The 16,771-nt window shown below is 43.3% G+C and overlaps 1 protein-coding gene across 1 annotated transcript; it reads right to left on the bottom strand.

Moving 5' to 3' along the window:
* Positions 1 to 2,433: 2,433 nt before the first annotated feature.
* On the bottom strand, positions 2,434 to 6,716 carry LITAFD (LITAF domain containing). The gene is made up of 4 exons (XM_049791751.1): positions 6,611 to 6,716; positions 4,333 to 4,398; positions 3,025 to 3,184; positions 2,434 to 2,542 (listed from the first exon to the last, which is right to left on the bottom strand). The coding sequence occupies exons 1-4, from the start codon at positions 6,714 to 6,716 to the stop codon at positions 2,434 to 2,436; spliced, it is 441 nt and encodes a 146-aa protein (XP_049647708.1).
* Between the last annotated feature and the right edge of the window lie 10,055 nt (positions 6,717 to 16,771).

Below are 16,771 nucleotides of genomic sequence, written 5' to 3'. Positions count from 1 at the left end.
AAGGCTGCGAGGCGTTGGCTCCGGGCTTCACGCAGGGCCGTGGAGTCATCGTAAAAGCTCCTTTATAGAAATACCTCACCTGAGAAATGGCACTGCCCAGCCTGTACTTCTCTTAGAGCTTGTGAGATTCTAAGTGTATAGAATTTAAAAATAATTCAAACGCAGATGATGGGCAGTTTGTCTCCAAGCGGCTTGCTTTGGCCACCTCCTGTGCCAAGGCCCTGAGGAGACCCCGCGGAAGGGTTTGCTGTATGGGATCCTTCCACCACAAAGTCCCGTTTCGGGCTCCGTTATGCTGATCAGCGTCGATTTGGGGCCTTACAGCTCAAGATGTGTGGAATGCTAAATCCCCCTGCGCTTGCTCTAAAAACGGTTTCTGCCTGGCTCCTGGCCCCAGTTTTCTCCGCCAGTATCGCTTGGTTTTGCTGTCCTCATCTTCTCCAGTGGGGCGGCGCGTCTTTTTCAGTTTGTGGTGTCCACCAGGCTGCAAGGTCAGCCTCCGCTCCGGCACGAACGCGAGCTGGCTCCATGCATTGCTTTGCTTTGCCTGGAAAACGGTTGTTTTAAGGGCTTTTACTTACGCTGGCCCACGTGTACTTTTTTTCCCCGCGTGTCTTGCAGTCCAAAGCCCGCAGTTCCTGTCCTTCTTGAAGCAAAAGACCACGCACGCGTTAAGCCGTGGCAAAACGTGCTTTGTAATCGCAACGAAAACGTGTCCGTGACCCAGGCGCGCCCGGGGCGCTGTCAGATGACGGGTCAGCGGCGAACCCGGTACGCCCGCCGCCGCCTCCCTCCGCGGAGCCGCGTTCGCAGCGCTGCCCCCCCGCGGCGGGACGCGCCCGCCGCCGCGAGGCCCAGCGCGGGCGGGGCGGGGCGGGAGCGCGCCCTGCGCCCCGCCAGGGGGCGGGAAGGGAAGGGCGGCGCGCGCTCCGTCCCTCAGCCGCCCTGAGGCGAAGGTGCCGCCGCCGGGAGGGGCCCGGCCCCTTTCTCAGCCGGAAGTCGCGATCGGCCGTGATTTTGTCTAAAAATTGCAGGAAAGGGTACCGGGGAGCGGCGTGGCCCTCCCTTCGGAAGATGAACTAGTAAGGGCTCTGGGCTGCCTGCCGCTCCCCGCGGGCGGACTTTTCCGCTCCGGGGCCCTTCCGAGAGCAGCGCGGGCGGTCCCCAGCCGGCTGCGCAACCTGGGGAGCCCGCCCGGTTCTCTGGCGTCTTCCCGTAGTGCCCGGTGAGGAAGGTCCCTGTGCGGCGGCAGCCGCGGGGTACGGGGAACCGGCAAACCTCTCCTGCGGCAAATAGGCCTGGCCTGGGAGGATCTCCAGGAGTCCGGAGTCGCTGTTGGCAAAGAGCTGTTCAGGGGCGCGCCCTTCTTTGCGTGGCTTAAATTGACCAAATAGCTAAAACACAGCGCTAGAGCAAACAATGCCAGGCTAAGTGGGAAGTTTTAAAGTTCTTTTAACGACCTGGTATCTACAGAAGCTTCAGAGCGTGGGCAGGGTCCCTCAGTCATAACGAAATGCAGTGGTAGGGGAGCAGCCCGAGTGCTGCGTGTCATGCGTCCCGGTTGCCTACAGTAATTATGGTACTAACGTGAAAACGTGTGATCTTAAAACACTGAAATACAGCGTTTTCTTCTCTTTATTGTTCCAGCCACCAAAACCAGCAGCAGTCGCTGCAGCTGTCAGTGTTGAGCAGGGTCTACGCACCTTCTGAGGAGATAATTATGGAGATCTGATTTTACGAGATAAGGGATTTTGGATGAGAACTGTGAAAGTTCTCTGTAAAGCATAAAGCCTACTAAGTCCTTGTCTGGGAGATGACGCACTGTAGTGAGAAGGAAACAGTGCAGACAGGAGACGTTTTGCCAGTATTAATGATAACAGGTTTAATTTTTTACCTCATATATAACACAGTAAAGATAGTCTCATAACTTCGTGTTTTGTATAAATAATCAGCTACACTGTACCGCCCACAGCCCTGCAGGGGTGGGTCCCATAGGAGAAGAACAGAGAGAAATGAAATCCCGACCAGTCAGTTCCAGTGCATAGAAGGTAAGTGCTTCTCTAAAATGTCCATGTCCAAATCTCTCGGTTACTGGTGGGTTGAAAATTCCAGAAGAGTCTGTGTCCCAGCTGGGTTGGAGATTTGAGAGGAGTAGTAGTAGCGCTGAAGTACTCACTAGCTGGTCACTTCACAGCTCAGAATGATGATTCAAATAGAGCATAAATTCAAGTGACACTGTAAATTAGTCTTCAAGGCTTTTTGTATTAAAGTCAGTCCAACCACGTGATGGTAAACTCCAGATGGATTCACTAGCAAGGGAGCTGCAGAACCTAAGCCTATTCATATATGTTTCTTAGCAGTAGTTTTATGTGTAGAATCTTAAACTATTAGGAAACAGAGATTTGACATCATCTGGTTGCGTAAACTTTGTCTCTATAGTCTTTTGTATCTATAAATATGAAATTGGCAGCATGGGCAGTAGTGGTCTGCGTCCTTGAAGATCCTCACGAAGAAAGGTATGAAGCAGCATCCAAAACAGCACCTACAGCCAGAGATGGACACACATGGAATGATTTACTGACTTTTCTTTCTGCTGGCTACATCTGTGCTTTTTCTCTGCCTTATTCTGTCTGCCTTTTCACTGCATCAATCCACTTCTTTCCCAAGTCTCTTAATGTTTAAAGTATCTTCCAAAAAATTAATCGTCTTCACTGCTAACATCTTGTGCATTAGTCTGATTCTGAGCCTGATTCTGAATTACAGGAGGGAATTGGACAATCTTGTACTAATTTTTGTTTGTCTTATGAAAAGTATTACCAAAAGTAATAACATACTTGGTTAAATTTAGCAAGTTTGCATCTCCTGTAGCCATGATGACTGCATCTAGAATGGACAGAATGACTTTTTATCAAGTAAAGAAGGGCAAACTGTCTATATAAGCACTAGCTAGAACTTTTTATTTTTTAATGATTCTTTTTTAACCTTCTGCTATGAAGAATCTTCAAAGTATACATGAAAGCTTACCCAACCATACACAAGCTGGTGCACAGAAGGTAAGACAGTTTGCCCAGTCTGTAGGTGACCTGTGTGGTGATGTGCTGGCGGCAGGAAGGGCATATTGTGGATGTTGGTTTGCTTGAGAAGATTCCTGCTACGATGATTGGAGGCTGAGACACCAAGTAAACTGAGTTCAAGAGGAAATGAGAAGCAGCAAAATTAGAAGCACAGGAAATATTTTACAAGTTATAAAGTCCTAATTGGAGAATGTGGCTTCTTAATGTGGCTGATCTAGAGGTGCCTATGTTATTATTATTTGTTTCAAATATATTCATAAGAACCACAGTACTGCTTGTTCTGTGTATCCCAATATGTTGCTTCTACCAGCAGCCAGTATTTACTTGGATAAGCACCTATACAGGGAATTGCCTATGGGATAATCCCCCATAGTCAGGCAGTCTCTACCACCCGCTAGCAGATGTACTCTGACATTGAGAATTTAACTTCTGATATTTAAAATAATATGAAAATGCATGTTCTTGCTGAAGAAGATATTTGAAGGATATAGAGGAGCTTTCTGGATCAACTTTTTAGTAGTTACAAGAAATTAATCAAAATAGTCATTCCAACATACAAATGTCATCAGTCAGATGCTGGTGCTGTCTCCAGTTAGTAAGTCTGTAGCTTCCCTTGTGTTTTTTCAGTCTGGACCTGACTCTGTCATACTTGAGGGGCACGCCCCTCATAGGTACATGAAGGGTAGTTTTTCAGAAGTGTTTTCAGTGAAAAAATACAATTTTAAGCACCCAGAATAGGTTTAGGGTACATTCACACTGTAGCCTGAAGCAAAACTTCAGGAATGGGAAGGTATTGTCTGTTAGATAGATAGGATATAGCATATCTGAGTTTAATTGTCTGCTGGTCTTAGGGATTTTTAAAAATGTGTATCTCCGCTCCTGTAAGAGATGTTATCTGACTGTTCTTTGAAGCCTTTCCTCAGTGTCTCCTTTAAGCTCTCTGCTTACATAAAGGTGACTAGAACAGGAGCAACTAAATAAACTGGACTTAAAATGATTTGTTCTGAAAGTCCTAGCTCCTAGTTGGTTTTAAAAAAAATTGGGTGCTTCTGTAGATTGGCTAATGCTGTAAAAACAAGTCTGAGTCTCTCATCTTTGTTTATCTTCCAACATTTCTAGGGAAATTTTCCAGCATCTTAGATTGCGATTGGGTGACAAAACTCTGTCTTCTCTGTTGATTTTAAAACTAAAAACGTTTCACTTTTGTTAGCATGTAGAACCACAAACATTGTCAGAAACAGAGTCCCCTGGCACTTACCTGGTTGCTCAAGGGTGGCTGTTTCTCGGCAGGAGTAAGGTGGGGGAGAAGGATACTCATAAGCCCCTATGCAAAGAAAACAGGGCAAAACATAAAAATGCGTACAGCTTATGCCTCCTGGAAGCCCTGTTTGGAGTCTGACAAGAAGCTGTGTGGGGAGGTGCCTTGCAGGGGAGGTCTGGCATGGCTCAGTGAAGTAAAGGACAGGTGAAAAACGCTACTGAATTGATTGCTGCATTTTTAAAGCTAAAAGAGCCCACAGTGACTAGCTAGTCTTGCTTTCTATATAACATAAAACGAGAAACCAAATCATTTTTTCAACACAAAGGCAGTAACTGCAGCTATTCCAGCATAACATTGGAATAATACTTGGTCTTAATTTAAGGACTTCATTGATAAAGAATCCACAGTACCTCTAACTAGTGATTACTATCCTTACTATTAGTATGTAGAGCCTTTTTTCTAGTTTGAATTTTATCTGTCCTCAGCTTCCAGCCAAGTAATTTCATTATCCCCTTTGTTCTAGAAAAACGTTAAAGATCTTTTCTGTTTTGTTGTGGAGAAGGGAAGCTGGTGACTAAGACACCTCATGCTTTTTTAGTTCTTTTACTAATCTTACAAATTAAGAATGTAATCAGCCTACCTGAGCGTGAAATAAATGAATGTATAAAAAAATACATTCGTGAATACATTCAAAACAAATTAATGTATAAAACTTTGCAGTCAGCTAGCATGGATGTGGTATCAAACTACGAGACTGGGCTGCAGCAGGAGGACAGTCCCTATGAGAAGTCAAGCCCGCACAGTGTCAGAGAAGCCCTCACCCCCAAGCAGAGCAGCCCTGACGTGGGAGTCCAGCTTGCACCGTTGAGCCTTTCAGAAACAATGTGAGTCCAACCAGGGCATAAGCCCACACGTATACAGAATGGGATACAAAAATGGAATATTCCAGAGTGAGACAAAATACAATAGCAAAGTTGAAAAAATGTTAGCAATGTTTCCTAGAATGGCTTGCCAAAAGTGGTAGAGATTTGCAATGGCATTTGGGTTTAATGGTGGTCATGGGGTGTTTAGGTTTTGGGTTTGGTTTGGGGTTTTTTTTGGAGGGGGTGTTATTAGTGGAAAAACAAATTTGTAAAAAATTAAAACGTAAAGAATTTCCTTCCGATCTAGAAGAGGAATGTGCTTAGTATGTGTGAGTTATCACTCAGTGTGTTTTTGTGAAGGACCCGCTTCATGCACAAGGACAAGACACTGCAACTCGCTGTTAGATGTGTTGAGTGTCTATCCCTTGGTTGAGTAGCTCACAAGTGAGACTTTTTCTCCCCAACCTCTTGCAAGCTCTTCTGAGTTTAGAAAGAGGCCAGAGAGGGCTTTGAAGACAAAAATATTTAGAGATAGCTGATAGAGTAAAATGCTCTAAAAATGAGTCAAGTTTAGAGGCCCAGTACTGACACATCGACCCTTATTGGTCACCTTCTGACCTCCCAGTCTGATTTTTTGCTCCAGTCCTGTCTGTTGAATGGCAGTTTCCTCAATAGCAGGAAGGTAACAAAGGTAAAATCACTGATACCTCGGTTTGTCTTTCAATGAGCGTGGGCTTGAACAGGCAGAAGACAAAGGAGTGTTGTGAGATACTTGTGTAGGTGTGAGAGCAATGCCTAGTTTCAGAGGGAAAAGCTAACCCAGCAGAGCAGCAGCTGTCGGTGCCCGCTTCTAGTCATTGAGCTGAATTGTCAGCACTTCAGTCATGATGTTTCCCCATGAGACAGCAATGGGGAGGGGTCTTTCATCCCTATAGAACCTGGCTGCAGAACTGATTCATCTAGGGAGGGCAGCTCTGGACAGCAGGAGCGTTTGGGATAAGGCCAATCCTCTGGAAAACTACATTACAATTTAAGCAAGACATAGCCCGTCCATGTACAAAGTTTGCTGGCTGAACGTTTTCTTGTTAGGAATATGAAATTATAGTAGAGATACAACTGCAATTCCTTTTCCAATAAAGCATGTGTTGTTTGAAAAATTATTAACTAAACCAACAAAAATATTTTTTGTCATTTTAAGTGATGTTTCTATTAGGATATCCTACCAGCTTGCCTATCACAACCCTGGGTTTTATAAGCCCTGGCACAGACACTTTCTAAACCCATCAGGTCTTGGCAAAGCTGCGCCCCTTATGAGTTGGCTCAGTTACACTCTGGAAACCAACTATCAATGTTTGCCACACAACCACCAAGAGGGTGCTCTTTCTAAAACCCTCCTGGTGAAGCCTGCTTACCTTCTTGGCTGCAGTACACTGGTGCAGAGGGTTCTTGCGCATAGGGTTCATGGTGCGGTTCGTACATAATCATAGGAATTTCCACATGTGCCTTCTCACTAGGCATCTCTGCAGTTCACCTGCCAAAAGTAGTGCAAAATAAAATCTGCCGTAAGTGACTTTCAGTGCCCTGTATTTGTCAATGCCTGATTCTGTAATTCCTAGTTCTCACACTCAGATTTTACTTAAAGGAAAATTAGCAGTTCTCATATTCTGGTATTTTTTTATAGACTGAAGTGCAGTCAGTTCCTGTTACACTTCGTGATGAGGAAGATGGGAAGGAAGAGCAGAAAATACCATCTTTACATATTTCTTTGTGCTGGAAAGCTAAAAATGTTCCCCCAGAAAACACACTATTCAAAGTGTGTAAACTCGTGACTGAGAGTGTCACCTTTGCAGAAAAGCTAACCTAATTTTTTTCTATGGATTGTCAAAATAATCAAGGAGGGGAAGAGCACACTTTGGAGCACCTGTGAAAAACCTTCATGTGTCATTAAGTCAGAGCCTGCAACAGCGCAACCAGTGGCAATTCGGATCTGTCTTTCGTCCGGTTGTTGTGCAACCTTATCATCATCATTACTGTGACCGGTTTTGTACTGTGAAACTATTGTCTCATCACTAGTGTGACAGGCTTTTGTTGGACAAGATCATTATTATTAAATATGACTGCGCTGCCTAAGGCTCTGAACAAGATCAGACCACAAAATACGCGTGTTTTGCAGGTGTTAGCAGGAACTGGTCCTTGCAATAATGGAGAGTGGGAGGAAGAGGACACAGCTGGAGATGTGTGTTTGTATTACTGTAAATGGAATGGTGTTAATTATTCCTAGCTGTCTCTTGAACCAGTATTAACTGGTTGATTTCCTACTAATGTTAACTGTAGGAGTCTTTTGCAAGTTACAGTTTTGGGGCAGTTTTGGGGTGAAAAAGGAGCAAAAATGTTTGTGGGAAGCTGCTGCATGAGTCTGATGCAGGTTTACCGGCTGCTCATGTAACTCCACATAGCTCCTTGCAGTCCAGCTAAATGTCCTGTGTTGCTGTGCAGATGCTTTCCTGGTTTTCATCAGGACTGTGCCTGTCTCACCTGCTCACTGGTGATGAAAAAGTGAGGGGTTTTATTGTTAAGAGACACTTGGATAAGCTAATAGAGACTGAGAAATGTAACGTTTGGCAAGTCGGCACAAGCTGCCTGAGTATGTGAAGTCAAACTGGAGTAGGATAGAAATTGCTGAACAAGGCAAGATGGTCTCAACAGGTCTGTTTTCAAGGTGTGTTGGATAGCAATATGTATGGGGGAGGCCAAAAAAGGGGGGATTAGTAGTGCTGAGATAAAGCAGCAGTCCTTTTAGGGAGGAAGAAAAGAAGGAATTTGAAAATATCACTAGGGAAGAAGTGATGTAATTTTCACAAATCTGGATGAATGGCAAGTGACACAGAAAGTGGTAGCAGAATGAATAATAAAAGGAATAGGTAGGATGGTGTGGAGAAAAAAAAGCAGAAATACATGTTAAGGCCAAAGATGCTGGAGAAAATTGCTAATATATGGATTGGAGAGGAGGGATGGGGAAAGGTACATCTCGGTATGCTTGTTATAAAGAAGCTAAAACAGGTGATTAGGAATGTCAGAGGTATTAATAGGCCATTGTTGAAACTTTGTGAAGATCCCACTGAGAAGAAAAAAGAAAAGCTGAGGATCAAGAGGACTTGGGTAAGATGAAGCTATGAGAGCCAAGGGAGAGTAATGATCTACAGCTAAGACAGCGTGTCAATAGTAACTGTGGGTTCAGGAGTGTGATGATAGACAATATTGCATTAGCCAGTGCTGACCAAGGGCTGTTTCCCTGGGACAAGGATAAGTGAGCAAAATTATAGGGAGTCTGTTCAAGTTTTTGGCTTATTACTATCTTGGTACTTAAACACCATACACTAAATACTGGGTGGTGTCAGTTGGGGTGACATTTCTGCAGAATTCATCTCTCTCACTGTTAAATAGGAAAAAGAGGAAAGGGCTTTTGAATTTCATCCAGTGACTATAGGCCCAGGGAAAAGGCCTGTCATGAGGCACAGAGTAGGAGGGAATAATAATGGTTGACATAGTGAGAGCGTTGCAAGTTAACAGCTGAATGCAAGCAAACACTGACTAATGCTTGCTCCACCCAGCGAGGTACTAGTATAATATCACCAGTTAAAAGTATAGGACAAGAGTTGGAGAAGTGAATCAGCAGCAGAGCCAGGAACAGTGTGGAAGTCCCGCTGGATGCCAGGTTTGTGTTTGATCTAGAGCTGTCAAGCAGAGAAGCTGTGGGCCATAAGTTGTTGATAAGGTCGGTGCCCTGAATTTGCTCATTTTCAGTGTCTTGTTATGCGCTTCTAATGGTGCTGCTAGTGGCTCTGTGTGTTCTGATGGAGGACCTGTCCCACAGCAGATGAGCTGGGAGAACTGGATGGGCAGCTGGCCCTTAGCTTCTGCACAAGCTTCTTCAGCCTACCTGGGAGAAAGTACCGGGGGTTAGACACCTGCGCCTGAATGCTGCAAGTCCAGAAGTCCAGGAAAAGCATTCTCTAGGGTGTTTTTTGCAATGCAATAGATCCTTTCATTGGGCATGTGGTTACTCTCAGTTCTTGGTTGCAACCATGCCTGTGATGCCTGAGAGCTATTTGGGGCTGTGACCCCCAAACCTGTAAGTGTTATTGCCATAGTTTAGAGCTAGAGACTTGCCTCTCCTCTCTCAGATGCGATCATCTGCTGGAGACTTTCCTCCCCTCTCTCAGATGTGATCGTCTGCTGGAGAGGAAGGTATGGGAGAGAACAGACAGTGTTAGTAGCCCTACAGGAAAAAGTTGTAAGGAGAAATATCAGGCAGCAGTTCCTGAAGAACAGGAAAATGTCCTATAAACTCCCCTCCAGAAACCAGTAACATTTAGGAGGCCCATGCTTAATAGACAGGGAGGTGATGTAAGTTGGCTTCTTTGCAGTCATACTGAGCAGAGTTCTCTGCAAGGGCAGGGCAGACCCTTGTGCACTCCTGAAGTGGGGGCTTGGTTTATCTAAAGCACTCAAGAATGACTCAAGCAACTGCAAACTGCTTGATTTGCAGGCAGAAATGTATAGTCCTGGGGACACTGAAACAAGTCTGCGCCTTCCCTCCTCTGAAGTCTCAGTCTCTTCTACATATGGGTATAATCAGTTTGCACTGGAAAATAAAGTTCACTTCAAGTCCTGTGGAAATTAGTATTTAAAAAAAAAAAAAAGGAAAAAAAGCTAATCACACCCTCAGGCATACACACAAAGAGCCAATTCAGGGAAAGGAAGGTGGAAATGACAAAGCCTTTATGTTCCAGGAAGGACATATCCTAAGGGAGAATGGGCAATGGCAGTTTCCGTCATCTTCCTCTGGATTTTCTCCAGGCACTTGTGTTCTGGTGTGAAGAGCAGTCACCATGCAGCCAAGCAAAGCTGCTGAACTGGAAAATTCCACGGCAGGGCCCCGCTTTCTGGCTCTCACCCGCACCTCTGCATGTTCCCTCTTGAACGTCCCTGACAGCTAAATAATCCCACAGATGAGAATAGTTCAACGTGTACCTGCAAAGAGGCACAGGCACTGTCATTTATGCTTTGTAAAGGGGAAACTGAGACACATGGAGGACAATCTTTTCAGGAGTCGTGACAGAGATGTCGTTTGGCCTCCCATGTATGGTTCAAATAGTTGCAAAGAGAAGGATGACTTTCCTCCTTTTGGGTGCTGCATGTTTGCAGTGATGAGCAGAGAGACTGTCCCATCTATGCAAATAATTTTTCACCTTTCAGAAATACTTTTTCCAGGCTGATTTCAAGTTCATTGGAGATATGCTTTTCCCACAAACACTTCTTCAAAGGTGATGTTATGGTATTTGAAATGGAAACATTCATGAGCCTGGAGAATCCTGTGGGATTTGTGTCTGGTTTGGCCTACATATAGCTCAGCAGAACACAAACTGGGAGCTACTTGACAGTCATTTCAGAAATCTCCTTACCTGAGTGCTGATGCATCTTTGTTTTAGTCTTATGAGCCTGTGTCAATGAAGTATTTACGATTTCATTTGAAAATTGAAGTTCACCACAGTACTAATTCTTCTCCATTCAAATTCAAAAATTAAAGTCTGAAAAGGAGAGGAGGCAGATGGGATGGCAGGGGCATGTGTATCAGAGTCCACGTAACATTTCCCTTACCTCGGTATTCTGTTCTGTTGTGGTTCTTCCTAAGAAGTAGATTGAGCTAGTTAAAAAAATGATGTGGTACTTCTGTGAAAGCTGATGAAGGTTTACATGTTTGTTTGGCTTTTTTTATTTAACTGAAGTTTGTTTTAGCAAGAACATTAATTGTTGGTCTCGTACTGCAGACTCCAAGTGAAGTTTATAAAAAGTTTTCAAAAGAGCTTGGCACTGGCCTATCTCTATTCCAGTTGAAGCAGTGGAGCTGCTCCCAGGACCCAGACATGGATGTAACAGCACAAAATACCTAGGAGTTCTGGGAGTGGAGAAGATGTAGGGACAGCTTGGATATGTGAGAGAGGGACTAAAGTTGCAAAGGGCTGTCTCTGTGCCCTCTCTGTACTACAGCTGGCAATAAGGGCTGGATCAGCATCATGTCATTTGGCAGGAGGTTATCATATTTGGCTATCACATCATGTACCAGGATGGCATCCAGAATCTTAGGCAGGAGAGGAAGCAGTGACTTTGTAAGAAAAGTGTTTAATCTCCATTCCAGCTCCAGCTGATGTCAGTGTGGGATTTGCCATTGACTTCAGCAAGAGTGGGTTCCACGACAGAAAAAAGGGAACATGGAATTTGGGAGGAAACATTAAGTGATTAAGATATTTGAAGAAGATAAGGTAATGCATTCAGAAGTTTTGTATTTTGCAAGATTAATGTTAAAACGTTCTAGTAAGTGATCTTCAGATTTCATGGACACATGGAGGTATAGCAGTTTTCACCAGTGATCTGTTGGCTTGTAGGATACTAGTCCAAAGGCTTTCAGTTTGCTGTAATGCATTCTTGCTCTCCTGTCATCACTAGCTTAATGTTTTCTTGGGCATTTAGCCCTTCCAGCTGTGTTTATGAGACAGTTTCAATTTCTGCTATTTTAAAGAGTGACCATAAAATGCCATTGCTGGCGTGCAATTGCATCTGTAGCTTGAACAATATCGAGTGCCTCTGTTTTACTTTATTGAAGCAGTTAATTCTAGTTTTCAGCTAGCAGTGAAATACTGAATTCCTCAGTGGAGAGATCTTTTTTCCCTTAAGCCCTGAGTTCGTTGTTTATGGTAAGATTCACAATGTGCTGAGGCTTTTCAGATGTTCAGGAAGGAATAGTTCCAGCTCTATTACACATAAACAAAGAGTTGGGGAGCAGCATTCAGGTATTTGTTTATTCTGATTCTTAAAATAGAAGCTAAAAGAGATGACTGCTGGCAGCAAATTAGAAGTTGGACATTAGAAAGTATTCAGGATGTCTGAAGTAGACAACCTTTTCAGTGACATGAAGAATGCTCTGCCAATTCCTGTTCTTTACTCCTGAATTTCATTTTTAATCCTACAGTTATTCTGGTTTTTAAGCCTGTATCAGGCTACCAGCTTCCCTTCCCAAATGGAGAGGATGTAGCTATGGGGGATTCAACTGAATATGAACTGTATTTCTTGTTGCCAACTCTCCACCTGGTTCCCTTGACTTGTCTGTTGACTGTGTTGACTCACTAGCCAATATTTAAGGTCACTGCTTGAAGTGGTCAGTGGAAGAAGTTGGTTGTTCATCTGTTGAAGTAATCAGGATGTTTTTGTCATTGAGCCAGGAAGCCGGGCAGAACCCAGAAAGTCACTGTGTAGATACCGCTTCTCCTCTCATGTGGAAAGGGAGATATTTATGTGTAATCCAAGTTCCCATGGCTTACATGGAAGTTTAGAGTAAAATGAGCATAACCATTGTTCACAAAATCAGGAGGAAGCATATACTGAAGAGTAAAATGTTGGTGAAGTGAGCTCCACTGAGAAAGAAAGACCTCTTTGCTTTTTCCATTTTGGAAAAAAACTTTTCTCCTTCGTGGTATTGTAAATGGTGACACAGATGAAAAGAGATTTGGAAGGTTTGGGGGTTTTGTTTTGTTTCAAAAGTGCAACCCAGTGTTCGTTTGCTGTGATGTGTGCCCGGAGGGCTGGTCGCCTGGTTACTGGGCTTGTGCAGGCAGCTGCAGCACTTGTGCATGCAGATCAACAGCCTGGCTCTGCCTATGTGGACTCACAAGGCTGCTGGATAGGCAGGGTCTCACTGGATTTTCCAGTCCTGTCCCAGGTCAGACGTTCATGTTAGGTTATTCCTTAATGAAGGGAGCTCCAGTCTATAATTTAGTACATTTACTGCTCCTGGTGCTCTCACCTCTAAAGCTGTTCAAAATACTGTAAACTTTCACAGACCTTCTAGCCTAAAATTATTCAAGGTAGTTTATTCCTGTTTGCTATTGTGGTAGCAGCATGCTTTTATAGAAAAACCTTTTTCTCTCGAGACAGCCCAGAGAACATTCCTGTCTCTCTGCAGCCTTTCCTTCATAGGGCTAAGCAAGCTTTTGAGTCCTTCTTGATTCGGTACAGTGAATTCATCCTTCTTGGCCATGAGTGGCCAATGAGCTCTGTCCTCAGCCTATATAATGGTATGTATGTCATCTTGTATTTAATGGAAATGCTGTCTTTAGAATAATCCAGTAGCACTTTTCCACAGCCACATCGTGCTAATGGTTTGTATTTATGCTGTCATTAACCAGCAGTAGGTCTTTCTCCTCCAGTGTCATTTTGTACTAATGAACTCCCAGCTTGTAGCTGAAATTCCTGATGTAATTTTCTAAATGCACTGCTTTGTAGCATTATAATACATATGAATTCTGTCACAGCAGTTCTCTGTTTTTTCTCATTCTGTGTAATAGATTTTCTGCTTCCATAATTTGTTTCTTCATTCATACATTTTATTAGCCACTCCTATATTTCTGTCAAGATTATTAATTAAAATACTGAATAAGATCCATCACTCGTTTCTGTGTTAACCTTTGATGCAAACCAGATGTATGTCTTAAATCTTGTTCCTTAATTTACTGTTCAAGGTATAATCCCCTGCTTCCTTCAGATGACCAAATTCACATTTCAAGGGCCCTTATTCTGAAGCATGAGCACAGCTGGGCCCTGGGATTGCATTAGAACTTGTCCATCCCTAATTACCGTTCCAAAAATAGAGTACTAACCACTAAAAGGAAGTATTGTCCAGTGGTTTGTGCATTAACCTGGACTGGGGGTGGAAAAAAAGATGGGCTCAGTTCCTGTTCTGCAACAGGGACGATGAGCAAATTAATTAGTCTTGGTTTTGCTTAGCTCTGTTGTATACGGAAACACTGTATTGGGGAGACACTGCGACCATACTGCAGTGACATGGTCCTCATTTGGCCATGGCTCGTCTTAAAACTTGAGCAAACAACAGAAGATAGGAAATACTGAGTTTAGATTCAGACTTTGTCCTCCATTGACACAATTTTGTCTTTCACGTTCCCTTCTGGCTGTTAGAATTGAGGGCACAGTTGTTTCCAGCACTTCATCATTACCTTAAAGTTTAATGTTTGCCATCTTTTAATTTAATTCTTCCATGGATTAACATTCCCTTACCGACAGCATTGAATCATGGGTAGCCAGCATTTCATTTATACCTATGTAAAAATAATGTCCATAACTTGTCCTTCAATTGAAAACTGATAGAACAGCTCAAGTAATGTGTCACATAGCATCTGGACCTGGTTTAGCAGCTCTTACAAAGTTATTATGAATAAACATTCATTTGAAGAAAGCAGGTGTGTGCCCCGCTTTTATGTGTGAGTTAAGCCCTTTCCTCTGGTGCATTAGTTTGACTTTCCATTCTTATTACTGTTCTCATCTTCACCTTATCAAAAAGCTCATTTTCCTCTTTTCTGTCTCTGATCTGTTCTAGGCGAAAGTTAAAATATCCTGAGAAAAATCTTTGCCTCCAGATTTTAGGAACATGAGAGAGAGTTTGCAGATTTTGAAAGCTCGACAATTTAATCATAGAGTTAACATTTACAACAGTGAGCCAGAGCTGTCATGCTTCTTGAGCTCACTGTCTTTTTTAGTCCTTGCCACCTCCCTTTCTTTACTTCCCAAGGAGTAAACATAGTATTGATCCCAAGTAATTTGAAAGCTCTTACCTTTAGGTAGATCTGGCAAATATGGGGAGCAAAACCACTTCAAAAGTTGATCACTTCATCCATGTGTTTGCAATGCGGCTGTGTCTAGGAAATAAAGCAGCACACATGATCAGTGACATGACCTGCCGTCATGCCTCAGTAGCGTATCCAGTTGAAGATGTGAACGAGTCGGGTTGGTACACAGTGTATAATTACCTCAGTTTGCCAGCCGTCCCAGCCTACCGCTCACACCTGCTCTGCAGCAAAAGGAATGTTGTGTGACAGGCTTACACCAGAGTTTTTTCGTGGATAGTTTTCTAATATCCCAGAAATTTTACTTCATGCTAACCTGAAAGCTAGATGAAGACAATTAGAAGAAGCATGGGAATAACATGAGGACAATGGAGAGAAAAGCATATATCTTAACCTATTGTGCTTCTATACAAACCATCACAGAGAATGATGAAAAAACTAGATACAGTTGTGTATGGGTCTCTGATATTTTGCTGTCAAAGTCAATGATCACTTCAGCTTCCTGACCAATTAAGCATTTGTGCTTAGATCAGGAAAGATACCTGTGCAGGCTGGTAACCATTGACATTATAGCTGGGATATCCTTGGTAACTAGGTTTGTAGCTGAACTGGACTTTTATTTAAATAGATGCTTTGTCTCTGTGGTGGGTTGACCTTGGCCAGCTGCCAGACACCCACCCAGACATTCTTACTCTCCTCCTCAGCGGTACAGGGGATGAAAATAAGATGGAAGTGTTCTTTGGTTGAGGTAGAGGCGGGGAGATCACTTACCAATTACTATCACAGGCAAAACAGACTCGACTTGGGGAAAATTAATTTATTACCAATTAAAATATATTTGGATGGGGAGAAACAAAGACAAAACCTAAAACGCTCCTCCAGATGCCACAGATTTGGCATCTCCAAGTATAATGATGGCCACATGAACTTCTTAGTAAGGATTGTTCTTGCTTCATCCAAACCCACTGCAAAACTGTTTTGTGCAAAGACTGTTTTCCACAACAGGAGCCCATCCTCAGTGCTCCCGACAAGGAGAGAGCATGATGCATTGGGTTTGCCTGGGGGACCCACGTTGTGATCCAAAACATGCTGTTCACTCGGCTCCTGGGCAAACAAAGTCTTACTCAAGAAAGGGCTGCAGCAGTGCAGGAAGCCCCTGACCTTGAGAGGTCAGAATTGCACAATAATTAGCAAAATATTAAGGTACAGCTGAGACAATGCCAGTGGGTAAAGGAAGAAGTGAGTGAACAGCTGAGTTTTCATACCCCTTTTGTCACCAAAACTTGGAAAGTCTTTGAAACAGAGATTTTTGTTGTTAATGAATGGTGTTAATGGTGAAAGCACATCACCTGCCTCTCATCTGGACTTGAAGGACCAGGTACAGAGCACTTGTTCAGATTTGCCTCACTGGCAAGAATGGATGCTCAGCACTTTGTACACTACACACGTGCTACGATTTACATTCAGCTACCATCACAGTAGTTGTGGACTCCCCTGACAAGAGCCACATCTCCAGGCTAAACTAAAAATATGAAAAGATGGCTGACAGTAACCGAGGCTAATCCTATTTTTGCATTTCAAATCTTTGCTCTTTCACAGGTTTCCTGTGTGAGATTGGGCAAGTTATTCACTCCTCTGCATTCTCTCCTTGTAAAAGGGATAATAGACTGATCATAATATTATTACACAACTTAATTTTAATAGAGATGTTAAAATGCTGCTTTATTGAAACTGAAATGCTTTGGGGAGATACATTATTTTGACAACACTTTCTCAGGAAAGGTTTTATTTCTCAGGGTTCAGTGGTCATTTCTGATGGAAAAACATGATTATTTCTGGGTGTATGGCTAAATATTATAAGGTATTGAGAATGTTTGA

This window comes from Accipiter gentilis, chromosome 33 (genome assembly GCF_929443795.1).
Source record: "Accipiter gentilis chromosome 33, bAccGen1.1, whole genome shotgun sequence".
NCBI lineage: Eukaryota > Metazoa > Chordata > Aves > Accipitriformes > Accipitridae > Astur > Astur gentilis.
The sequence above is the reverse complement of the archived record's forward strand: the minus strand, read 5'-3'. Positions and strand labels throughout refer to the sequence as shown.